The sequence below is a fragment of the Pelmatolapia mariae genome, linkage group LG7 (genome assembly GCF_036321145.2).
Source record: "Pelmatolapia mariae isolate MD_Pm_ZW linkage group LG7, Pm_UMD_F_2, whole genome shotgun sequence".
NCBI classification, from domain to species: Eukaryota; Metazoa; Chordata; class Actinopteri; order Cichliformes; family Cichlidae; genus Pelmatolapia; species Pelmatolapia mariae.
In genome coordinates, this window is record NC_086233.1 from 37,074,437 (window position 1) to 37,093,875 (window position 19,439).

The 19,439-nt window shown below is 42.9% G+C and overlaps 3 protein-coding genes across 8 annotated transcripts; all 3 read right to left on the minus strand.

The window, feature by feature from the left end:
• Positions 1-2,464, minus strand: atp6v1g1 (ATPase H+ transporting V1 subunit G1). The gene is made up of 3 exons (XM_063478964.1): positions 2,273-2,464; positions 1,544-1,644; positions 1-731 (listed from the first exon to the last, which is right to left on the minus strand). Exons 1-3 carry the CDS (start codon positions 2,352-2,354, stop codon positions 558-560), a joined length of 357 nt encoding a protein of 118 aa, XP_063335034.1. The 5' UTR covers positions 2,355-2,464; the 3' UTR covers positions 1-557.
• A 25-nt stretch (positions 2,465-2,489) lies between these two features.
• On the minus strand, positions 2,490-12,938 carry epb41l4a (erythrocyte membrane protein band 4.1 like 4A). 5 transcript variants are annotated; one of them, XM_063478961.1, is made up of 23 exons: positions 12,118-12,228; positions 11,861-11,960; positions 11,056-11,160; positions 10,936-10,981; positions 10,759-10,837; positions 10,426-10,523; positions 9,274-9,355; positions 8,979-9,066; positions 8,809-8,897; positions 8,483-8,546; positions 8,279-8,370; positions 7,812-7,856; positions 7,631-7,728; positions 7,478-7,544; positions 7,331-7,399; positions 7,150-7,218; positions 6,865-6,915; positions 5,879-5,968; positions 5,722-5,787; positions 5,615-5,650; positions 5,463-5,531; positions 5,299-5,379; positions 2,490-2,575 (listed from the first exon to the last, which is right to left on the minus strand). In XM_063478961.1, the coding sequence occupies exons 2-17, from the start codon at positions 11,954-11,956 to the stop codon at positions 6,888-6,890; spliced, it is 1,215 nt and encodes a 404-aa protein (XP_063335031.1). In that variant the 5' UTR covers positions 11,957-11,960; positions 12,118-12,228; the 3' UTR covers positions 2,490-2,575; positions 5,299-5,379; positions 5,463-5,531; positions 5,615-5,650; positions 5,722-5,787; positions 5,879-5,968; positions 6,865-6,887. The 5 variants fall into 5 exon arrangements, with proteins under 5 accessions (XP_063335031.1, XP_063335029.1, XP_063335030.1 ...); XM_063478959.1 differs by lacking the exon at positions 2,490-2,575 and adding an exon at positions 2,581-3,503; XM_063478960.1 differs by lacking the exon at positions 2,490-2,575 and adding an exon at positions 2,581-3,503 and having other exon boundaries at positions 5,879-5,971.
• Positions 12,939-13,345: 407 nt separating this feature from the next.
• Positions 13,346-19,340, minus strand: fsd1l (fibronectin type III and SPRY domain containing 1-like). 2 transcript variants are annotated; one of them, XM_063478958.1, is made up of 13 exons: positions 19,249-19,340; positions 18,171-18,266; positions 17,938-18,069; positions 17,576-17,677; positions 17,466-17,488; positions 17,057-17,178; positions 16,752-16,985; positions 16,584-16,682; positions 16,366-16,495; positions 15,360-15,445; positions 14,878-15,132; positions 14,685-14,773; positions 13,346-14,516 (listed from the first exon to the last, which is right to left on the minus strand). In XM_063478958.1, exons 1-13 carry the CDS (start codon positions 19,261-19,263, stop codon positions 14,415-14,417), a joined length of 1,485 nt encoding a protein of 494 aa, XP_063335028.1. In that variant the 5' UTR covers positions 19,264-19,340; the 3' UTR covers positions 13,346-14,414. The 2 variants fall into 2 exon arrangements, with proteins under 2 accessions (XP_063335028.1, XP_063335027.1); XM_063478957.1 differs by having other exon boundaries at positions 13,347-14,516; positions 15,360-15,448.
• Between the last annotated feature and the right edge of the window lie 99 nt (positions 19,341-19,439).

Sequence of the window (19,439 nt, forward strand, 5' to 3'; positions counted from 1 at the left end):
CTCAGCCAATCAACATTTTTAATATGTTCATCATCACCATGTCACAGTCAACAACAACAAGTTACATGGTCACAAACAGGAAACAACAATGTGGAATTGGACAGTAGTTTCATAATAAAAGTCTTTCCACTTTCTCCAGCCAATCAGACAACAGAGCTATGGTGAAACAGCCTATTAGCAGCTGTCACATCAGTTAGCGACTGCCGGTAAATTTACACCTGATTGGCTGGTGTTCAAAGTGGAAAGAACAGGCTTTTATTTTGCAAGATCCAGGAAACACTTAAAGAAAAACAAATTTAATTTGATATAAATATTTCATAAACATCACCACAGTAACACCAACATTTAGACCACACCTTCACCCAGCATGGGAAAACAGGAAGAAATGAACTTTAACCTTCAAAATAAAAGCTCTCTGAGGTTTTAACACTTTTATAGAGTTTCTGAAATCACATGCTTTATCCAAGCTAATGCTGCTAACAAAACTAATGTCCAGGTCTCCTCTGTTTGCCCCGCCCCCCTCATCTTAACTCCACTTAGATAACATACTCGCCCCCTCAGCCAGCCACACGGTAGTTGGCATGAAACTCTGGCTGGATGTCACAGATGCGCCGCAGCAGCTCGGTTAGCACCGCCTCCCGGTTACTACGGTAACTGGCCTGGATACGATTCATCTTCTCCGCTGTGTCACGATCCACCTCCACGGCGCTATTACCATGGGAACCAAGAGCCTGGAGGGAGGGGGAGTTTGGGCGGAAACAGACAAACATTATATATAACTTTTATAGCACTTAAGTATAAAAACCAGGTTTACATTTATATAAATAAAGATTTAATAATGACTACTACTAGTGATTTAATAACAAACAATACAAAAAATGTATTTAAAACGGAAAAAAAGTAGTAGAAAAGAAGCGCAGAATCAGTTCTCCTAGACTTCAGTCAGAAAGCTTATTAAAGGCGTTTGCGAAATGCCAGAGTTAGATTTCCTTCACTCCCCAAACTGCTCCTCACCTGTAATTGCCTCCAGATACCTGCCTTATTAAACATTATCTACCCTAATATCCTACCCAGCTTCTGGGTGAAGCTAAGCATGAAGTTCTGTCTGAAGGCCACCAGGGGCGACAGCTCCTGTAGAGGTCTGTGGAAGCAGCTGTCTGACCTCTATAAACACTGGATCACATCTGTCTTTTTGGCAGAAATGCTCATTTCAAGGCTTCAAAACGAGACTTCACAACTGTGTTGGCAGTACAGGAATGATATTCAATCACATATATTAAACATTCAGATTTTATTTTAGAATTCAATCAATAAAAACCCAGAAAACTAAAAAAAATATATTAAATTTTTTTTAAAAAATATTTCAAAAATTGAAAGTGAAACAAAGAAGAAAAGAAAGAAAGAAAGAAAAGCTTAAATTAAAGTTGTTTCTGTGATTTACGCTAAATTAAAGAAGGAAAATAATAAATCATTCTTCAGCATGTAAACAGAGAGGAAGAGGAGGGAGGAGGAAGAAGAGGAGGAGAAGGACTAGGGTACATACGGCTGCCTCCTTGGTCTTGAACTCCTTCTCTCTCTGCAGGCGGTACTGTTCGATCTCAGCCTGAGCTTCTTCCTTCGCCTGCTTCAGTCGCCGATTCTTACCTGCACACGTTACAACACGAGAAAGAAACCATTTAAAGACTGGACTCAGATCAGTCCGGAGGTTTAGAGCTGACGGGTGGAGGAGGGTGAAAGTTTAATGTCTGCAGAAGAACTGATGCTCGGGTTATTAACACTGCTGTGACTCTAGGTCACATGACCTCAGTGTTTCACCATCAAGAGACCGGAACCACACTGATCATGTGATAGAAAACTGCACAGAAACAGACATCCGCGCATGAATCATGGTCTGACCGGAAGTGAACACCCTGCAGTTACCGACCGTGTTACGGTTCTGACCCGGTCACGGAGCCGTTACATCGGCGTGAGTTTTTTCCTCACAGCGGAAACAGACCTGCTTCTCCCCCGATCTGAGTCGGATCGGGCAAAGCTATAATCCCCTCCCTGAGGTGCTCAGGGAGGTGCCAGCAGTCTGACGGAGGACCGATCCGATGATGCTGTACCGAGTCCGGTCCGTGTCTGACGTCAGAAGAACGCGAGCAGCCAGTGAAACTCTGTAAATTCACCGAATTACGGACCGAGTTCTGCCTTACACGGTTTCTGCTCCCTGTCAAAGGTAACAGTGGCCCCGCTGCGGGCTCGGCGCCCCGAGGGCCGGACTGGTACTCACGCTTGCGGGCCTCGGCCACCTTCTCGGCCGCCCTCTTCTCGGCCTGCAGCAGCTGCTGGATGCCCTGAGACTGGCTCGCCATGCTGGGTCACTCTGCGCGGACACACGGAGCAAGGTCGACGGAGGATTTGTGCTGCTTCTACCTCCCCTGTGGCCGAAGTCAGCTGATGTCACGTCACACTGCAGACGGTCACGTGAGGAGAGTCGGCGTCTTCTTCTGTGCTCAGAATGCTGTTTATCAGCGCCCCCTCCTGGGCTGGAGGGATGTTCTCACAGTCTCTCTCCACAGCAGCTCCATCATTACTAAACAATATTTACATTTTTAAATACTAATGTCAGCCAGATTTTTATTGATTGCTCAGATTTTTAAACCACAAAAAAAGAAAAGAGACAAAATGAGACCAGAATATGACCGACACAAACAGAACAGCTGACAGCAGCTACATGTGACGACCTTGAGCTCAAAGATCATAAAACAGAGAAGTCCTTTTCCATCACTGCCAGAGAGATCAAGATGAGGCAGCCATTTATTCACATCAAGAGTCACTAAAAATTAAATGATCATAAATAAAACAGAGACTCAAAAACCGATCACATACAAGCAGGTAAGACAGGTGTGTTCACAGGTGTGAAGTCTCTTCTGTGCTTGCATTAGACTTGTTCCATGAAGGCAGACAAAAGCAGGGTCAGTTCTCCCAGCCTTCAGTCAGAAAGCTTATTAAAGGCGTTTGCGAAATGCCAGAATTAGATTTCCTTCACTCCCCAAACTGCTCCTCACCTGTAATCGCCTCCAGGCACCTGCCTTAATAAACATTATCTACCCTAATCTTTGACTTTTAACCAGGAAGTGACCTGAACTTCACAGGAAGTCAGAACCTCTGGACAGTGGCTATGAATCGACACACCAGCACCATCTGATAAAGCTCCCTAGTACTGGTAACAGATGTGATGATGAAAAACATAGAGGCAGCTCCTGGGTGAAGCTAAGCATGAAGTTCTGTCTGAAGGCCACCAGGGGCGACAGCTCCTGTAGAGGTCTGTGGAAGCAGCTGTCTGACCTCTATAAACACTGGATCACATCTGTCTTTTTGGCAGAAATGCTCATTTCAAGGCTTCAAAACGAGACTTCACAACAGCCCAGCCCATGTCTTAACTGTGCTCGCTAGTGGGAAACCGACAGGAAGTGTCAGCTGCCGTGGTAACAGGAAGAGGAGGAAGCAATTCTGTACAACTAAAACACAAATGAAGCAAAAAAGTAAAAATACACAAAAAAGTTCAAATGTAAAACCTCATTGCATATTTATACGCATGTTATTGTAGCATTGTCACAGTGATACTGATATCACCCTTATTAATAAAGAGAGTGCCGATGTCATCAATAGCAGTAATGACATTGGCGTGTCTGTGTGCACGGCTTCAGTTTGATTAAAGCTTTATTGTTTCTGATGTGATCAGTTCTGTGAGGAGACCCTTCCTGATTTCCAGCATAAATAAAGTTAATACAGTTGTCATTCATGGCAACATTTTGGGCTCCTGTATTTTTCAGCTTCTCTAATGCAAAGGGCGACTTCTCAGTTGGCATCACCAGACAGCCTGGACCAGGTCACTGAGCCACACATCAGGATCAGCTGTAAGTTTGTCACGGAGAAAGTACCGGAGCAGGTTTCAGTCAGATCCATCCCACAGGTCTTACATCAATATTTGAGTGACCTCATAAACTTTGTTTGTGGGTTAGTTTATTCAGAAGCAGGCAGTGCACCATACTGCTTCTTATAGTTTAAAGAACACTTCTTTCACCATAGCTGTATAACATCAACTTATTATTGTAATTTTACATTTATGTTCTGCTTCTTTTGTTCGTTGTGTAATGAATTATTAATCTCTGGCTCTTTTCCACAGCATGTCTTTATCCCATCTTCCTCCCCTCACCCCAACTGGTCGTGGCAGCTGGCCGTCCCTCCCTGAGCCTGGTTCTGTCTGAGGTTTCTTCTTGTTAAAAGGGAGTTTTTCCTTCCCACTGTTGCCAAAGTGCTTGCTCATAGGGGGTCATATGATTGTTGGGTTTTTCTCTGTATGTATGATTGTAGGGTCTTTACCTTACAATACAAAGTGACTTGAGGTGACTGTGTGACTTGTACTGTTGGACAGTTTTCATCTCATGATGTCATGAATATTTTTAAAAATGTGTCATATGCACCATCAATATGAACATTTTCCCAGTTGTGGACGCACAGGTCATTTTTAAAAGAACTCGTGGTTTCCTCTGGCCTTACATGTCTTAGTTCTTCCTCTGGTTGCTTTCTCTTGTAATTAGTGTCATAAACTGCAAACAGTGGCAGCCCCAATGATGTCATTAATTAATAGTTAGCTCACAGTGTGGTTTTCCATGTCATCAGTGAAAATATTATTAAAAAGGTGGATGAGCTGTAATTCAGCGTGGCCGAGTGATTTTAGGATATAAACCAACCTGTCCTGTGCTTGTTTTGATTCAGCAGATCAATCAATGGTCTTTCATTTCTTCTGTAAAGTCATGAAATATTTGGTGCTCGGTGCTCTGCGTGTACAGCTGATTACTACATTTCTCTTTCATTCCTTGTAAAAATACAGTTATTATATATGATAAGTTATCAGTCACAGTTCTCATACTGTCCAAAACCATGTCATCTAAATTTACTTCAGATTACACCCCACAGTAAACCAGATTTTCTGACTGTCTTTCGGCCGGTCAGAGGAGTCCTGACTGTCAGTGGAGGGCCAGTCTGTATTTTTCTGTATTCCTCTGAGTGATTCTTTGTTCTTGTCGGGTTTCTTGTTTCTCTGATTTGTTTTGTCGACAGCACCTGAGACCATCTGTGGAACTAACCTGATGTTGGATTTGAATTTCACCTACTGTGATTCGGCCTGTTCCTGAAATCGAAGGTTGACCAATGTTTTCAATTTAGACCTTTACATTCAAATTAGGATTATTTAATGTTTCCAGTATGAAGCGTGAACACATGACACATTCCACAGTGAGCCACACCCACCAGAGGTCTGAGGCCGACACCCACCGCTGATGCCGTCGAGTCAAACGAGAACGACACATTCTGACTGGCTCTCCCAACACCCTGAAAGACACCAATATATTCCTTAGTTCCCTCCTTCCTTCCTTCCTCCCTCCCTCAGTTCATTGCCTCATTCCCTCACTTACCTTACTTCCTTATAAGGTATGTCCTCCATTTGTCTGTCAATTAAACTGGGAGGCTCCACCAACTCCTTCCTGGAGACATGGTAAGGACACGCAGTATTCTGAGTACTGGAAGTACTGCAAGTAATCAGAGTACTCTGTAATGTGTAACTTACTGGATGTGTTTCCATATTTGGTTGTCAGGACTGTGGCTACAAACACAGCAAGTGTTAGCAATAGCCTTTAGCACATGTTAGCATTGTTACCATTGTGTTTTACTCACGATCGGGTGCGGCGGCGGCGATGGTGGCAGGAAGTTGCGTCAGGACCGTGGTCACTGTGGCGACTGCTAAGTACAAACGGGAAATTATGGATACAGTTAGTTCAGTTAGCATCAGTGTTAGCCACACAAAGACGCTAAGCTAACTTTTTTTTTTTACCAGTTTGGGGGTCTTCTTCGGCGCCGCTCACTATTACTTGACATCTTTTCTGATTCGCTGCCGCTGCTTGTGTTGCCACGGGAACGAGACCTGCTGGGCAGAGAGCAAATTAAATATCTTGAACGGTCACATGATTCTGAAAACCTGAGGGTGGGCAGACCATCATGACACACAGAGGACAAACATGGAAAACCTTTTGAATAAAATTCAGAGGGTGCATCCTCCTGAGGCCGCATTTGAAGGCCGATTACGTCACATACGTTGTGACGTAGGCTGTCCCAATTCAAAGACTCCTCCAAATGCGGCCGACAAATGTGTCCTCCTTTTTCCCAGATTTGAAGGATGGGTCAGGTGTATCCTTCGTGGCCCGCCATATCCCAGAATTCATAGCGTGGCCCTGCCAATTCCAGTATCCAACAATGGCGGCAGCTACTTAGTTGTAATATTACTCCGATTACTCTTTCTGGGTCACAAAATAAACTTTTATGATATATTTCAGGCAAGAATCTAGCTGTGTAAACTTCAAATATCTGCTTAATTTATCAACACACATATATCACATATTTGCAAAAGTGCTCAGACGTTTTTGGAGCCATCTGTTACCCACCAGCTCGATAGCTAACTGGGTGGTCAAGGCTCACTAGAGCCGGCAAGAACAGCAAACTCCTGGCAAATCGTTTTCAACCCCCTGCGGTCTTTTGCTACTCAGGTTAAACATGATATATAAGTCACTCAGATAACTTAAAAATGTCATTGTTTGGCTTTTTCCAGTGTTTTATTTGTTCATGAATAAATCAGTTTGGCTGAGATTTAAAGTTATAGTTTTCACATAGCTGAATAAACATCAAACTTCTTCAGAGGTCTTCAGAGGGCCCGGCCCACATAGACCGCGAAGGCCGGGTCCTCCGAAGGATGCAGCCTCTGAATTTGGACACAGCTTTCATTAGAAACAAATGAAGGCATTAAAGAAATGACAGTTTCCTTACCTCCTCCTCTGCTCTCTGATTGGTCAATCTCCATCAAGACTTCTGCTCCGCCTCAAACACCAACAGGAAAATGTGTCATTTTAGTTCCCTCTTTACCTTTCCTTCCTCCCTTCCTGACTCCTTCTTTCCCGTTTTTCTTACTTCCTCCCCATTGTCCTCCCTCCCTTCTTTCCAACCTCCTGTTTTTTATACCTTTTTTCCCTATCTCTTCCTTACTTTCTTCCTTTTTTCATTTAAGCCTTCCTTTCATCCTTCTTTCATTTCCTTTCTCCCTTCCTGCCTTACCTTTGTGGTCTTCCTGGGACTTGTTCGTCTTTGTTGGTGTTTGGACAAAACTTTGGGTTGAACAGACCACTGTTTCAAGGAAATCAGAGATTACAGTGGTAATCAGATTACATTCTGCTTTAATCAAATTACATGCATCAGTAATCAGATTACACCTTGCAGAAGGTTGTTTTAAACATACATGTTTGTGTTGTTTTCCCATGGTGCACTGGGTTTAGCATGATCGGGCTTCGCCCTGCCCTCTGACCCTCTGCAAGTTCAGACACGTGATATCATCAAAATACATCATCGCATGTCAGCATCACATGACATCAGCACATTCTCTCACCTCTGAACAGCAGGTAGTGCGCTGCATTTTGTTATTAGTTCACTACTGAAACTTGGCTTCTGATTGGCTGGAATAGAGAAGTGGGGACAGAGCTGTAGTTTATTTTATTACAGGAACAGATAGTAAAACCAAAGCACGTCTTCCTAAACGCACCTTGACGCGTTGCCCTCACACACACATCAGCTGATGCCGTTTTGTTGTCAATGCCATTTTTCAACAGACGGAGAGACGGAGTTTTAGAGCAAGTGAAACTGGAAGAAAAGGATGCATCATCAGAAACGTGTGTGTGTGTGTGTGTGTTTCTGTGTGTGTGTGTGTGTGTGTGTGTGCTTACCTACTGTGTTTCAGTTTGTGTGTTACAAGGTTTATCTCTGACATCCTGAAAACAAAAAAAAATGTAGTTCTGCGTGAGTGCGTGTCTGTGTGTTTCTGTGCACGTGTATCTGTGTGTGTGTCTGTGTGAGTCTGTATGTGTATTGGTGTGTTTGTCTCTTTTTTTCTCCTCATGGATCTGTGTGATGTCACAGAGTGCAGGTATCCTTATTTTTTTCACTATTTCCAGGTTTTCTGACACATGTGAAATGGGTAAAGGCAGGCTGATGGGATGATTTGAGAAGAGGGAAAGGCGGAGCCTAAGAGAACCAGGTTTAGTTTATGAAAACCAGATGAGGGGCAGCCAATCAGAAGAAACCAGGAGAAGCTGAAACATTTTGTTTCAGAATCAGATACAAAGTGTGCAGAGCTGAATACCTGGAGAAGGTGAGCAGATTAAATATCATCACAGAGGCCGGTGTGCATTACCTGAAGAAGGTGTGATGTTCAACGCAACACTTCCACAAACATTTGCAGTTGCGGCGATCGAATGTTTGGAAGAAGAACGATGTCTCTGAACCCTGAAAGCCATGCAGTTTCTTTTATAAATAACGTTTTTGCATTTTTTTTTTAATTTTATCAAATGATCACTGTTAGCATTAGCTTAGCATTAGTCAGCCAATAGGAACTCACGTTTCTGCCTGACACTCTGAGCTCGAACTTCTCGTCTTTGAAATGAAGTTTGATGATTCGCTGCCTGCAAAAGACAGCAGACTGAGGGTCACATGACTGAGGTCATATATTTCTGTTTCCTCTTGTTTTGGCCCCGCCCCCTCCTTGCTGCCCCCCTTAACTGTTAATCCTCCTGACCATGACTCATTGTCTTCGTCTCTGAGATTCCGCCAGAAATGCTAACACACATTTAAACTGATCAATACGTATCATTAAATATTAACACTGATATGAACCTTGTGTTTGGATCATATCACTGTGATGTCATCCAGGCATTTTTAACCTACCACAGATATTTTCCCACCAGCTCTTTGTTCTTGAAGATGACCACTCCTACTGGTGTTGGACCCAGGAAGTACTCGGTGTGGTTCCCCCCCTGCACAAAATCATGGCGTCAGCACGGATCGGTGATTGATCGGCTGAAGTTCTTGTATTGATCAGTGATCAAAAGGCTTACATAGGCGGCGAACAGAGAGACGCCGTACATCTGCAGAGAGCTGCAGACAGACAGGAAGTGGCGCTGAGCCTCAGAGCGAGGGACGCCACTGCACAGCAAGAGAGAAAATCAATCAATCATTCAATCAATCAAAGTGATTTCTTTTGTTAGTGTGCAGCTCCATCTTTTGTCATGTATTGATCATTGATAATTTTTTTAACATTTTTGATGGTGGCAGAACAAAATAAAATATGCGATCAGGTCATGTGATTACAGAAACAAGACCTTTAACAGCACGGCATCACTTCCTGTGTACCTGAGCGTTTTGCGGATGAGTTGAACTTCCTGCATCTCCTCAGCATCTGACGTGTTGTCCTCACTCTGGTTGCCTCGATCCGCTGAAACAAACATGGGAGATCAATAATGAACTTACTGACTGATGAAGTCACGCAGATGAACGGGTGTACAGAATTATTTTGATGTCATAAGTCACACACGAGAAAAAACATATTCTGAGCAAACATTTCATTTCACTCATTTCATTTGCAAAAGTGCTCTGACGTTTTCAGAGACGCGCAGAGGCTTGCTTGCCTTTGAACCATCTGGTTTGAAGGAATTAGCAGTAAAGTCATCCAGTGACAGTAGTCAGTATTTACACTGATTCACAGCAAACAATAACTGTTGATAATTAATTTGCTTATGTTGCTGCCACGATGTAACTCAGTTTAATACCGTAATCTGAACTGTCCAACAAAGTTACAAACAGGAAAAAGTTACAGTACGATACCTGCTTCCTTTCGGAGCAGATCCAGAGGATAAATTCTTGGGGTGGCATTAAAAAATCAAATGGGGTGGCAAAATCAAAGCCTTTTCTTTACACATATGCAGGTGTTACATTCTCTAATATGTATTATATATGGTTAAAATACATCAAATGCAGTAAGTATACACGTTTCATAAAAACAGTCTGTAACTTTCTTATTGGCTTTAGCCCACATAATTAAACATACAAGTCTATCTTAAGTTACACACTCTTTTTATTAGAAATAATCAAATTGTTACATGCTTAAATTTACACAAAATGCCAGAAATCTTCTCTGTCATGAACACATTTTCTATATGTATATGCAGCATATTCAGTTTTAGAATTTATGTTCAAATTTAATTGTAGCTAGGCTCAAAGCATTAATGCTAGCTTATTTTAATAAACAACATTGTTATATGCAAAACTAGGATGGCACTGTCGCTTTATTCGTGTGAGCACGGAGAACTACCCACCGGAGCACAAAACTGCAGCAGCACGCTCAAAGCAGACGCTCTTGCATGTGCGATGGCTTCTTTGTGTGCGTGGCTGCTGAGGTACGCAGGTTTTTGAACTTATGCACGAAGAATGTAATGTAATGCCTGTATTATCTTTTTTCTTGTGTGACTTATGATAGAAAAATAATTCCATACATTTTATTCTCACCCTGCAGCATCAGAGCGCACAGCTGAGCTCTGAGGTGGCCGGAGCACGGCAGGCGACCTCGACGTACGTCCTGACAAAGTTGGAGGTAAAATTGACGCCTGACACAGGAAACACATGAGTTGCACCAAGGGTATTTAAAAAGCAGGTGAAATTATGGTGGCTTAGTCATGCCAGAGGGCCACATAAGGCCACCCATGTTGGGGAGGGGGGACCTTTAAGGGCACCCGTGGCAGATGGCCATATAAGGCCACATGTGATGAGGTGGCAGGCTTGTTGTGACAGATATGATGCGTTTAGTGTTTTATGAATTTGTTAGGATGCACTGAAACATACCGGGTTGTTTCCTCATTCAGCTTCGATGGATCTTCAATGTAAAATTTGACTCCAAAGTAGAAAATGTACGGCGGCCCAGCTGGGACAAAAATTGAGAAATGTGCTGTTTGAGAATCTGAGGATAAATCAATAAGATAGATCAGTTATGTTACTGATGAACTTCATGTCGGAGCTCACCGAGCTCTTTATGCTGTGACAGAGTCTTTGAAGGATCCAACCAGAGCTGAAAGAAACACAAATAGTAACTGCTGCTGCTCCTGAGCGTGCTCAGTTTGGACTTCTTGTTTGTGTTCTCACCGTCTGCTGCCGGTTGTCGCAGAACTTTAAACCGAAGAACTCAACCTCGACCACACCTAGCTCAATGAACACCAGCTGCAAGACGGAGGCCGCCTTCGATGATCTCTGAGGACAATACACTGCGTCATTAGAGCCTTCATCACTCACAGAGACAGGTTGCTGAAGAACTTATCAGATCTATCAAACCTATCAGTTCAGTTCAATTCATCCATTCATTCTCTTCCACTTAGCCTTATCGGGTCGTGGGGGGATGGAGCCTATGCAAGCTACTATAAGCAAGAGGCAGGGTAGACCCTGTATTGCCAGCCTGACGCAGGGCTAATTTAACACAGAGAAACAGACAACCATTAACACCTTTGGGCAATTTAGATTCACCAGTTAACCTTACCCCACTAATTGCTTTTCTTTGCACTGTAGGAGGAAGCTGTAGAACCTGGAGAGAACATTCAGACTCCACACAGAAAAGCCGGCAAGGCTGAACTCAAGAGCTTCTCGCTGTCAGGCAACAGTGCTAACCATTGTTTTACCGTTCCGCCCAATCAGTTCAATTCAGTTTTATTTATTTAGCACCAAATCACAACAATATATATTGTAAGGTAAAGACCCTACAATAATACAGAGCTATCAAACCTGTCAGGTTTTCTATTTTTTACTGCCACTAAAATCAAAGTTCATAACAGGAAGTTTTATTAATGATCTTTCAAAGTCAGTCCCTTCTAACTGCATAGAGGTTTGATAGTGGCCAGAGTGGTGACAGTCTTACTCAGAGGAGAGAGGAAACGGCCAACAGGAAGTCGGCACTGACCTTGATGCCCTGTTCGACCGTCAATGTCAGCTTTCTGTTGTCCAATAGAAGCACTTCTCCGTAAAACTCCTCCCGGTTGCCCCGGAAACAGGCCATTGTCCTGTCATGAGCAGAGTTACAGCCTGATGAAGATAAAGGTAGCAGCTACAGAGTGATGGTGATGATGAGCATGACATCTGAAGCACCTCAGATACAAACCACAGAATCAAACTGAGCCCTGCATGATGGGAAATAGAGTCACCAGCTCCTCTGCTCACCTGCTGCTGATCCTCCTCTTCCTCTCCTCCTCTGGTCCTTTGTCTTATAAAGTCTGCTCTTCTTCTTCTCTGGTTTCTCTGGGTTTGTTGCTGTGTTACCATAGAGATAACTCCTCCCCCTCTCCTCTGATTTCCATTTTGCTTTGTGTTTCCCTTTAAAGAAAACTTCAACAAATAATTCCAAAAAGCGGGTGTGTGTACAGAATAATTTGAAACAAAACTTTATATACAATCAACACAAATTTTGAGTTTCACTGATGATCAGTTTTTATGCTCAATTTATCACAAATTTTAAAAATCACTCCAGCCTGTCTGAGGCTTCTTACTGAGGCTCAGTCAGCTGATTTCCTCTGTGTGTGTGTGTGTGTGTGTGCTGCGTTCACTGCCTCATTAACCTGAGTGCAGGATTAGCAGAGGCTGAGGTGGATCCCTTGAACGCCGCGTCAACACAAAAACGACTTTCAGTGTTTAAAGTCGATCAATAAAAAATAAGATTCATTTAAAGAACTTCTGCATTGTGATGTTTTATTAAATCAGTTTTAGTTCAATATTACTAAGGAAAGATCATTTTAAACATCTTTACTTATTTTCACCGCTTACCCTTTTCAGGGTCACAGGGTGCTGGAGCCTATCTCAGCTGTCTTAGGGCGAGAGTCAGGTTACACCCTGGACAGGGCTAACACAGACAACCATTTGCACCTATTGTTTCCAATTAACTTTTCCCCACTAACTGAATGTCTTTGGACTGTGTCCACACAGAAAGACCCGAGCATGATGATAGAATTGAACTCAGGACCTTATTGCTGTGAGGCAACAGTGCTAACCACCGTATTTTACTTTTTTATATTTAAAACTAATACTTAGTGTTCTGTCTCATTATGTACTAAAGTAAATAAAAGTTATTTAAATACAAAAAGCTATATATTCATAGAAACATGTATGTTTGATTTGTTTCTGTTGAATCTGAGATTTATTTTACAGTTTTAACCAGTTTTTTGTTTTTACAGTGTAATCAGCTGATGGTGAATTTTTTTACAGTGTGGGATTAAAGTAGCTGTTAAAAACGTCTCAGTTGCGCCGTGTCGCTCAGACCAGCGTTCACACTGAGATCACCGCACTCTTATTTTTAAAATCTGTTTATTTACGTCACTTTTTTCTTCACTTTGATTTTTAATTCTATTATTTATATTGATATAATTTTTTCATATTTTTACCTCTAACTTTTTTTTTATCCTGTGACTTCAGAGGATAAAAGCATGCTTCAGGATTTTTTACAATAAAAGACTTTATAAACAAACAGAGGTAAAGTTAAAAATTGATTTTAAATCTGAAATCAAGTGTTCTGATTGGCTTGTGACATTTAACAAAAGGACCAATCATGGCAGCTGACTCCAATCCTCCCGTTTGCGTTCAGATCCTCGCTGTGATGATCCTCCTCTGTTTTGGAGTCTATAGCTTCATCAAGGTAACCGTCAGACTTTTGATTTTGGGTTCAACGAGACCTCCTCCTCACGCCGTCCTCCCCTTCTTCTCTGTAGGGAGCCTCCTCCTCCTCCTTCAGATGGTGGTCAATCCTGGGAGCTGCCTGTCTGCTCGCCACCGCCTTTGCTGCCTTTCGCCTCTATGAGGTCTGCAGGAGGAAGGCAGAGGAGGCGAAGAACAGGCGAGACAAAGACGAGCACAGAGGATTGTCTGAGGAGAAGTGATGAAGAGGAGCTTCAGATCAATAATCCTGAATTATTTTAATTTGTCCCAAACGGCTGATGTCACACTTTCTCTCTCCTGATTGGCTGCTGGGTGGTGTTACACTGTAAAAAGATTCTGTAAATTATTCATCTTTTATTTTGATGGGATCACCGTGTGTGCTTTTATTTTTGAAACTGTGTTCATTGACAGAAAACATTGATTCTGGTCAGATCAATAAATTCACTTTTTAATTAATGATTTGATAAAATCTTATACCCTGGTTCCTTCACAATAAAAGTCAGTCATGTGGTCAGAAGAAGTTTCAAAATAAAGTTTAGTAGCAATGTGCAGCTCTGTCTCTAGTCCACTCTTTCAGAATAATAGTATCTTACAAGACAAACACAGAACTTGAAAATAAATTACATCTAGGTGCAGATTTCAAAGGAAAATCCACAGCTACATACTATGGCTTCAGTTCCAGACTTTCACAATAAAAGCCTCACAGTAGAGTAAAAACTGTTGTAAAATTGATGCTCAATAGCAATAAATCTGATAGAAACTTATTGATTTTAAGAATGATATGACTTAAAATAAAACCGCTCATCAGTCGATCACGGGGAAAGGCTGCTGAGGCTCCGGTTGGTCGTCAGGAAATTTCCCATAAAGCTCGGCACCTGAAGACCTGTCGCTATGGTGATACCACCACACCAAACCTAAGGAACAATTTTACAGCAGTTAGTACTTTAATACATGCAGAGTAGTGCGACACTGAGTCCTGTAATATATTGAGAGTACTGTGATACTGTCAGTGTACCGTTACTCAACCATGACTGTACAGTATTACTGCACTATTACTGTAGTGTTACTGCTATAGTACTCACGGTGAAGGCGGGGACAAGCGGCTGGCTGAACTTTGTTTTGAAGGCGTGAAGAAGACGAAGACGATCTATATCAATAAACAACAAATCACCTGAAACAAACAGGAAGTCAATTCAGAAACAAACAAAAACAAACAAAACAAACACACTGTCACAGAGCAACCAGGAAGTTGAAAATACTCTTTGTTTTTCGGACCATTGTCATAGTCACAGTAGATTCCGATTCGCTGAGGTAACGGCCAATCCAGTGTCTTTGCTCGGTTGTTGTGCTTTGCGGCAAGAGAGCTCTGCAGCCATTGGCTGGCGTGGAGACACCACGAACCGGTGCCCTTCCCTAATTGGTCAAAGCGTCCCAGGCTGCCCCGATAGGCCACCCCTACACTGAACGATTTCCAGTCAGCCAGGGGGCGGAGCTCCCAGTAGTGACAACCATTAGTCATCTCCTGGTCACCTAGGAGACCAAGAAGGAATTTTTTTTTTAATTTTTAAAATTAGAAATATTTTATTTTAACTTGTATTATTAAAAATTTTTAAAAAATGAATAAAATTTCAATGTCAAATCATTAAATCCAAGTCGTTATTAAATCAATTTTTTTTTTTTAAATTCTGACATCTTAAAGACATTCACTTTAGTGTTACTACAGTATTAGTACTGCAATAAGAGTGCAGTATTACTACCCAGCACTGTGTATGACTCCCCAGCAAATCGATCGCGTCCTCCTCGGCTTGCAGCCGTCTTATTGGGTGATGGCGTGGCGCTCCGGCTGCTGAGGTAAACACACAAAAAAAAGAAAAAAAAAATGTTAAAAAATGTCAACAGCATAGCGGGAATGAAACGGCAAGGTGAAACAGCCAATGAGGTTGTGCCAAAGCATGATGCAGCAGAGAGGAAGATGAGCGTGACAAAAACATTTCATTTGTTACATGATGGAAGAAAAGTTTATGTTACGACATCATTTCCTTTAAACATGTAAAGCCTTTATTTTGAAATAAAACCAAACATGAACTTTTTAATCAAAACAGGAAAAAAACGCTGATGTGATGTCAGCAGTGATGTGAAAATGGCAAATGGAGAGAGTGATTGGTTGCTAGGAAACCACTCAGCCATGATTGTTTCTACCTGAGCAAGTTGGAGAGGAAGCAGCACGGAGACTGAGGAGGGATAAAAAGGTTAAAGGTTATTTACTGAGGCACGTGTGAACTGGTGAGACAGGTAGGCGCTGTGACCTCATCACCATCTCACTTCTGAACGAGTCAGCTGATCAGTAAATGTGTAATGAGGAGGTGTGGCCTCCTGACTCTACAATTCTCTTGAATCAGCTGACCCATTCGGGAAGGGCCAGCATGTTTATTTAGGAGGTCAGAGATAAAATGACAAACAGTTAGCAATGATGTACAGCTTGGCGGCGTCCAGTAGCAGATGGACATACGACAATCGGCAAAAAAAAGAGATGGGGGCGAACCAGCTTTTTCAGGGAATTAAGAGCACCTCCTGCTGTCGTTACCTGACCAGCACAGGTGTGTCACTCTACAGGTGAGAAAAGTGCATCTTCCTGTTCTTTCTCTTTCACAATAAAAGCCTGTGCATTCCACACTACTGTGAGCGCTGAACTTTATCGTGCTTCTAAGATACATTCAAGTGTATCAAAAAACCAACGGCATTATCACTAACAGCTGTCCTCACCTGCTTTTGTTCTCTTTGCCTCGCAGGCGAGGATCATGACCTTTGACCCCCTGAGGCTCCCAGGTCACCGTGTCACCCTGAACCTTGAGCTCAGCGTGCGCTGTTGAAGCGTCGAAGCTGAAGTTATACGCTGCAGACAAAGACATGGAAAACAAGGCGTCATCATTATCTGAGGCTCCGCCCCTCAAACAGTTAAATATTCCACGTCGTGTGCTCACCTGCTGTTTCTATGGCGATAGGCTCTGAGAACTCGCCAGCCGCCGCTTTGTTTCTAGCTCGGACTCGAATGGCAATGAAGCGCGAATCGAACTTCAAACCTGAAATGCAGAAATTGGTTTAAACTCAATGATGCCGTAGCCATGCAATAATGACCTCTGACCTCTTACCTGAGATGGTGACCTGAGGTTCGATAATGTCACAGACTTTCTCCCAGCATGCCTCTCCTGCCACTCTCAGTGTGCTGTCACGGTCCGTTTTTCGGTACTCTAGGTCGTAACGTTCGATTGGTCTGCTGCTGCTATCGCCACCACTGTCTGCCTCACCAGGCGGTCGCCAGGTGACCGTGATGGCGTTGTCACGGACTACACAACTGGAGGCATCGATCTGTGGAGCTCTCGGCACTGAGAAACAAGAAAAACATGTGACCTCTGACCTCACAGAACAACCACCTGAACTGTCTGTGTCAACTGACCTGGCAGAAAGTGAAGTCGTTGAAGCCCCGCTCTCTCCGCACTGAAGTCCACGGTAAATTGTGACATGTTGTCTGACACCGCAGGGCGAGTGGTTAGGCGGAACGCCGGTGCCATTGTTACCCTAGTAACAGTGTTGGGGCGGATCCCAATGGAGTGGGGTGGGTTAGGTGTTAGTATTTAGGGATGGGGTTAGAAAGGTTGGGACGGAGTTTGTATGCAAATCATTGGAGAGCTTCAGTAAGAAGTTTGTTAGTTTGAAAAGATTCAGAAGAATCAACGATATCAAACAGAAACATTGTAAACAAACAAAGAAAAACAAACATCTGACATCATCAAATCAGCACGCAGCTAAACAGCCAATGAAAACACACATTACACAGCTTTACACATTAAACAAATCAGACATACCGCTCTTTGATTTGTTTTGCTGCCTGAAAACAAAACAAAACAAAAAAACATTTTAGTTTTTTTTTAAATGAACTGATGACATCATCTTCCTTGTCTTCATCACGCCTCACCGCGAGAAATTCTTCTTCAGTGTTGATCGTCAGTGTTTGATTTGCAAAGTCAAGAAGCTCCTCGCAAGAGACCAGAGCAAACTTGCCCTCCGACAGCTGCTTCTGAAACACCATGCAGAAAACAAACCAGTCAGTCAATCAATAGCTTCAAAAATAAAAAATGGAAACAAATAAAGTACTGCCAGTGAATAGATACAAAATACATTTATGAATGTATATACATTAAATGTAAAATATTATTTGCAAAGTAGAAAAAAATCACTTTAAAAACAATGAGTAAATAAATATGTAAAACTAAAAAATAAATTAAAAAATAAAGTGTTCCAGATAAAAACAATTCATTAAAAAAATAAAGTTTCTACCTGAAGCTCCGCCTCCTTCCTTTGCTTCTCTTCTTTGATTATGTAACGGAGCTCCGCCCCCTTCTCCTCCAGGGCAGAGTTTAGCTTCTCCAACTCTGCCTCCAAGTCTGACATCACCTTGCATGACTCCTCCTGATTTAGAAAAGTTAACTTTAGTTATTTGTCCTTTAATTTCTCTTGCCCCACCCACCTAAGCCCCTCCCTCTGTTAATTCAGCTAATTAATGAGCTGACCTGCAGGCCCGTCAGCGTGTGGTCAACTGCTTCCAGGAAGTTTTGGAGCTCCTCGTTCTTATTGGCCAATGTGCTGATGATCCTGCGCAGAGCTTCCTGTTTACAAACAAACATTTAAAAAATAAACTTTTTTTACAGCACCTTCCTCCATGTTGGTGAAGCATTAAGCAGCACTAAGTAATCACACAACTGTCAGAGCAGAGACAGCGAGACACACAGAGCTCCTCTTCCTCATCTTCCTCCCTGATTCCACACCTGACAGAGACCAATCAGACGAGAGCATCGGCTCAGAAGGCGGGTTAAACACCTCGACCAGGATCAGCCTCCGTAGACCATAATGGACCAAAAGAAGGCTTGGCATCCTAGCTGAGGTGAATGCAACCATCACCATCCTGCCAGTCTCTGGCCCACACACACCTGCCTGCTCCACCAGTCAGCTGAAGGCCAGCAAGACCCTGTTAGAGCTGCAGCTGTCCGACCTTCAGATGGCGCTCTCATTGGTTAAAGACTCACCGGAAGTCTGGCAGGAAGTCTGGACACACTGAACCAAAATAAAAGGTGAAAGCACAGACCGAAGCTTCACCTGGTAGCCCTGAGATGATGATGGAGATGCTCTAAGAATGAAATGACTATTGATTGAATGATTGACAGGTACATTTTATTGGCTGTGCACTGATAAACTGTAATTTCAATCTTTTGTAACGCGTATGTTTTTAGAAACTCAGTAAAGCACATTTGAACAGGACTGAGTTATTTTACTATGAAAATTACTTCGGATGTACGGGTTTTATTTTGAAACTTGGAGGGTTCATTGTGACCCCAAAGTCTGAACACGCTAAAGGTCATGTGACCCCCACCTGTACTCACCGACTGATCAGTATGTAATAATTCACAGCTCTTGTTCTCACTGAGGCTCGGTGCACCAGAGAAAGAGAAGCTAACCGCTAACAGCTAGCAGCTAATCCCCCCCCTCCCCCGCTTCCATTTCCTTGCACCCCTCCCTCCGCCACGTCCGCCCCCCTCCCTCTCCTAACTTTCACTCACTGCTCGATTGATCACTGATTGATCACACTCTTACCTTCTGAGCGTCCATCACCTGAAACAGAAACAGCGGGAAGTGAGGACGAAGGCACGGGCCTGAAGTGACGGCATACGTCTGTACATACTCACTTCCTGTGAAGTGTGTCAAAATAAGAGCGCGGAGAAGAGAAAACTGATGGGGATGTATATTAATTATCGATTCTGATGTTTGCGCAGTAGTGTGCAAAA